Here is a 6,000-nt window from a genome sequence, read left to right on the forward strand (position 1 = left end):
TGGCAAACTTTCTCCTATAGCTGTATGGTTTCAAAAGCTGTTTATTGTGACTTTGGGGCCTTCAGTAATATACATCAAAATGCAGCATCTGCTGTTCTCAGGACTGAAAAGGAGTGTTAAGACCCCAAACTATTCTTGAAAGTCCACATAATAGAGCCCATATAAATAACATGTTAAATAAATAACAAATTCTGGCAGTATTTTAATTATATTAGTATAGAAATCACAGAAAAATGCCTTGCATAGTGAACAACAAAATGTATGAAAAAGCTAGACTGGATACATTATAGAACGTTATTCCTCAGTTTGAATTTCTGTTTTGTCTCTCTACTTTCACCAAGATCTATTTTTTAGGAATAAGAACGTTCACAGCAGGGAGTTGTCTTCATAAAGGAAATAAATATGGAATAAATGTAAACTACACTTAACAAAGTCTAATCATTCTTGTATTATTTGCTTCACAAAAAAGCACGACTATATAGTAAAACTATCATCTTTCAGAACTTATTTCAGAATTTTCCCAATTAATGAAAAAACTCATAGTCCCAGAATCTTTGTAAAAATATTTAAGCAGTTTCATGTTCATTTTTTATTTTGTGTATATTAAGGTAAATGTCTACAAACAAAATGCCTTTGATGTAAATAATCTAGAGAGTTCAAGACTCTGCTAGAGTATGAAACAAAAATATTATTTAAAAGAGTTTATTAGACAAATGTATTCAGATCATGGAGAGCCTATATAATTCGACAAATGTGCATTTAGCATACACTCCGGAAAGAGTGCTGTGTTGGACTGGGTTAGGGAAAATGGGCAAACATTACCACAAAGCACACGTCGGCAAAGAATGTACACTAAATTCCTCAGAGATGGAACCTCCAGATGAATGCAAATAATTTTCCCAGATTAAGCAATAAAAAACTGACACCCACTTAAAATCAAAGCTGAAGTTGGAACATAACGAGACACTCTCCCACAGTGAAACTCCAGAGTATGTACCACACACCCACAGAAAAAATATGACCATGGAAACCCTCCATATTCTTTCTATGTTAAAGTAAAAATAGGGTATCTCAAACTTTAAGATATTTTATATCTCACGGCAAAAGATAAAATAAATGTCCTCTGAAGCGAAAAACGATTAATGTTTAAGAGATAACTACTAACTGTGCTGTTTTTTGATTAAAATGCCAAAACAAAACACAGTACTTATATGTGTAAGTTGTACAGGCTCCAGACAATAATGAGGAAGAAAAATCAAAGAATTTAACTTAGATTCTGCCCATACTGGGCAGAATGTTTTACAACCCATATTTTCCTTTTTAAAAAACACACCAAATCTAATGTTTTTTAAAATCTGATGGTTACTTTTTTTAAAAAAACAGCTTTCTAGATTTAATATTAGTTTCTGAATGATCTATTGCTTTGTTTTTAACTTACTATTTTCTCTTTTGATTTGATGGAGTTTCCCCTCTAACTTCTTGCCTTGGAGGCTTAATTTTCATTCTCCTTGTAAACTGTTTAACAACGAAGGCATTTATGACTACACATTTGCCTCAGAGTATAGCTTCAGCCACATTCCATAGGTTTTTTGTTTGTTTTAGAGATGGGGTCACACTATACTGTCCAGGCTGGAGTACGGTGGCAATTCACAGGTGTGATCTCACTACTGATCAGCACCAGAGTTTCTACATGCTTCATTTCTGACCTGGGCCAGTTCACCCTTCCTTAGGCAACCTGGAGTTTCCCCACTCCAGGGAGGTCATCATATTGATGCTAAACTTAGTGCAGACACCTGATTCACATAGCACACTACAGTCTAGAACACCTAGCTAGGGTCAAGCGATGCTCCTGCCTTAGCCTCCTTAGCAGTTGGGACTACAGGTGTATACCACCATGCTGGGCCCCATAGGTTTTTCATATGTGGTACTTTATTATTAACATATTTTTAATAACCTGTCATTCTATTTTTTATTTCTTTTTGACCTAAGAGCTTGAAAATGTCTTTTTGGCCAGGTGCAGTGGCTCACGCCTGTAATCCCACCACTTTGGGAGGCTGAGGCGGGTGGATCACCTGAGGTTAGAAGTTCGAGACCAGGTTGGCCAACATGGTGAAACCCCATCTCTACTAAAAATACAAAAATTAGCTGGGTGTCGTGGTGCACACCTGTAATCCCAGCTCTGGGAGGCTGAAGCAGGAGAATTGCTTGAACCGGGGAGGCGAGGTTGTAGTGAGCTGAGACAGTGCCACTGCACTCCAGCCTGGGTGACAGAGTGAGACTCTGTCTCACAAAGAAAAAACAGAAAATGTTTTTTTAAAATTTCCAAATGGTATGTTCTCTGAATGTATATATTAATACTTTCTTTTTATTATGAACATATTTTTTTTTAATCTGATAAGACAGGTCATTTACTTACATCCTTACGTAAGGGCCAACTATACGTATTAACTGAATAACAAACATTTTAAAACAACTTATTTAGAATACATTTCATTTGGAGTACTGATATTATTTAAAGTTTACAAATTATTTAAAGGAAACAATGAAAAGCTAGATAATTTTGTATCCTTATTGGTAAAAAGCATGTTGCATGAAATCATATGTATTCATTAGTTTTTCCAAAAAAAAAGACATTAATAACCAGTAATTTTATAAATTCTTTTAAAAGAACTATCTAATGCTAATGTACTAAAAATTAAGCCAACATTTAAATTATTTGTGATAACAGAAAAGAGACTGTTAACCTCAAGTGTCCTGTCACTTCTAAGCCCACTGTTTATTTTTTAAAATCTCAATAAATTTCCTAAAAATAGAAACAGTAAGCCTTTATAAACAAAACGAACTCCATGATTTATTCTTCACATTGCATAATGCAAGTTTTTTTTTTTTTTTTTTTAGGGGAAAAAGTGCATTATATACCAAGCAAGCTAGCTATTTTGATTAAATACAGAGAATACCCTATAAAAAGTGCTGAAAGAGGATACTCCTGAGATTTTCTTCTAGTTATAACATTCTTTCAAATAATCATTATTGCAATTAAGATCATCCATCTAGCACTGCATTCCCGGTAATTTACTTTTTACAATCTTGATCAGCACACATACAATTCACCTTTTCTATAAAAAGATTTTATATATTAAAAAAAGGTAATTCACAAGAACAAGAACATGAATGCCTTCAGGCAAAAAGAAAGTTTATTTTCTTTTTTAGTTACACTTGTAAAATACGCAAGGATTTAATTAGATTAAGATAAAATGCAGAAAGTCTATATTAAGTACTACTTTTTAAAAATCAAACTTCTATGAATTGCTAACTACTACAATACTATAATGAGTAAGTTTTAATGCTGTAGGCATTTAGGGAAATTCTGGGTATGTCAACAGTGGTCAAAAGGGAAAAAAAATTCTGTGAGGAAAAATGGAAATCGGCACATATTACCATACTTTTCAATGACTTTTATCTACCTAAATTCACTTCAATAGTAGAAATACAAAAGTATAATCCAAATATCCTGGAAAAGCCATTACATGACTCTATGGTATAATCAAGAATTCCACAAAATTGAGAAACCTCAGTTCCCAATCTACTATTAAGTTAATGGTTCTTAGCCGTCCTTTGAGAATATGATGAAAATAATGGATTCTTGCCCTAGAAAAAGACATATAATGAAGCATACTCCTTCCAGGTCATTCATGGACCCCTGAATTAACTTCCTATCGCATAAACAAGGTGAAAACATCACTTTTCTATATCTATTTTCTGAGTGTATAGGGGAGTGGAGGATTTTCAAATTATTATTTCATTTAGGGTTAGGTTGGGGAAGAGGGAAGAGGTATTGGAAGAAAAAAAAGTCAACAGAAAACCTTCTTCCATGTTTTTTTCCTAGTTCTTAAATTTCTACAAGGTTTTAATAGGTCGTGGACTTTGGAAGGATGTGGGATGAAAGAGGAAAAGGCTCTCTAGTTTAAATAATTTGCTCACAGCACTTGCTGCTAGGATAATCACAAACAGCTATGCTAAAAATTACCATCTAAATAGTTAATTATATTTCCTCTAGGATGAAAGGAACTCTAAGTATACATAAGGTAGCATTACTGGTTTTAGTCCTGGCATCCTAGTGAAGGAATAAAATGTTGAACCCTTTCATTAATAACACACATACAAGGAAATGATTCAAGGAAAATTCGTATTCATTTGTCAGGCTTTGAAATCTCAGGCATTTTTGATAGATACCTTCAAAAATGTTTTTAAATCAAACTAGATACAGGCTGTATACAGAATACTTCTGGGTCACATAAACGCCTAGGTGTATTTGCCAAGAGGCTCCATATCAATTTCTCTTTGGTAATTCCATGTATTGTTTTATAAAACTCATTTGTGTCTTCAGAGTTATATTCACATAAAGCTTTTTGTAAAAAAAAAAATAAGTCTTGTGTAAAAACAAATATACACAACTAGGAAGCTGTGCTTTGCCAGCTAAGAGTCCGATTTCAAAATAAAAACGGCTTCAACTACATATAGACACATACAGGAATTTGGGAAATCTTATCTCATTAATTCAGGTGCTCGTTATCCATCTGTAAAATTAATAGACAGAAATCACTAGCCTCTCTTCTTCCGTCATCTAGTCATCAATGGGCAAGGCCTTCGAAGAAGGGAATAGAGGGAATAAACTTGGGCTTCAAATTAAGTCGTTTCGCAGAGATCTTAAGAGTGGAAAATACGGGGGGAAAACTATTGTTTTCGATTACTTTTAACACTGTTATTATCCCTGCCTACTAGCACCTACTAGCATGGATAATCAGGAATTTGATGCAATTAAAAACAAAACAGAACACTAATGGGACTACTTTGCGAATATGAAAACGGGTTCGAAAATAAGCTTATGCTTTACACCCTTAAAATAGAAACTAGCTTTAAAAAAAACCCACTAATTACAATTCTTTGCAAAATAACTGGATAAAAGAACAAGGGGGAAATCGTAGTATTGTTTCTTAAAAGAAACACCTCCGTAAAACCACTGCAAAAACAATGCTTCGCTCCATTGAATATAGATCTAAAAGGCCCGTGACTTCCCTTCGACTGTAGTTACCACACATTCTCTTACAGTCTTTCTGGGTGAGAAGCCTTCAAACGCCTTTCCACCTTGAAAACACATTCCAGAGCTGAAGGGAATGGGGGAAGTGGGGAGACTGCTGGAAGTTATAAGCCCTCCTCTCAGGAGAGCAGGGACAACTTGGAGCCTTCTGACCCCTGCACCAAGCCGGGGAGAAGCGGCAACTGCGAGCCCTCCATCTGGGAAGTAATCAGGGTTGGAAAAGCCCCCAAGTCCCAGACAGCAGCTGGAACAATGAAGGAGAGCCGGGAGCTGCCAGGCTTCCAGGTGAGAGGGTCTGCGACCGCAGGACCAGCCCTCGGTCCCCACGTTCGGAGACCTGGGCCTAGCCTGGAAGGAAGCGGCGACCCCAACCCCCGGCTTGGCGGGCCCAGCCCAAACCCGCGTACCTGCTCTGCGGGGGCTCGGTCCATGGTGCCTGCAGCCGCAACGGGCCCGCGCTAGTCGGTGTAAACAGCGCCTTGGGCCGCTTTCTCCATGGCCCCCCGCTCGGGTCCAGACTGGGTTCCGGACCTCCGCCCCTATCTGGCTGGCCGCGACACCGATTCGGCTACGCCACTGGCCGAAGAGGCGGCTCCAGCTCCGGGAGATGGAGGAGGCGGTGGCAGCTTCGGGGAGGGATCATCTGGGACGGAAGCCGAGGAGGGCCCGAATGGGCGGGAGGCGTAGTTAGAAATGGAGGCGCACGGAAGGGAAAGGAGTAGGGAGGAGGCAGAGAGGGGCAGTGGGCGGAGTGACAGCAAATGGCCTCAGCAAGGGTAGCAGGAACCCGGCCTGGCCTACAGGCTGAAGCCAGGTGGAGGCGCCCAGGAGCAGGTGCCCCGAACCACACGCCACCCCTGCGACTGTTAAACGAGAAGTGTCAGAAGACCACCTGGGACCCA

At 38.4% G+C, this 6,000-nt stretch overlaps 1 protein-coding gene across 2 annotated transcripts in view; it reads right to left on the reverse strand.

Annotated features, from left to right (window-relative positions):
• SECISBP2L (SECIS binding protein 2-like) overlaps window positions 1–5,793 on the reverse strand; it is a 55,772-nt gene extending 49,979 nt beyond the window's left edge. For both annotated transcript variants that reach the window (XM_011928584.1, XM_011928583.1), the window contains exon 1: window positions 5,506–5,793. In XM_011928584.1, coding sequence (XP_011783974.1) covers window positions 5,506–5,529 — 24 coding nt within the window. In that variant the 5' untranslated portion in view covers window positions 5,530–5,793. The remainder of the gene's footprint in view (window positions 1–5,505) is intronic.
• Window positions 5,794–6,000: the final 207 nt, after the last annotated feature.

The sequence above is a fragment of the Colobus angolensis genome, unplaced genomic scaffold (assembly GCF_000951035.1).
Source record: "Colobus angolensis palliatus isolate OR3802 unplaced genomic scaffold, Cang.pa_1.0 Scaffold78, whole genome shotgun sequence".
Classification (NCBI taxonomy): Eukaryota; Metazoa; Chordata; class Mammalia; order Primates; family Cercopithecidae; genus Colobus; species Colobus angolensis.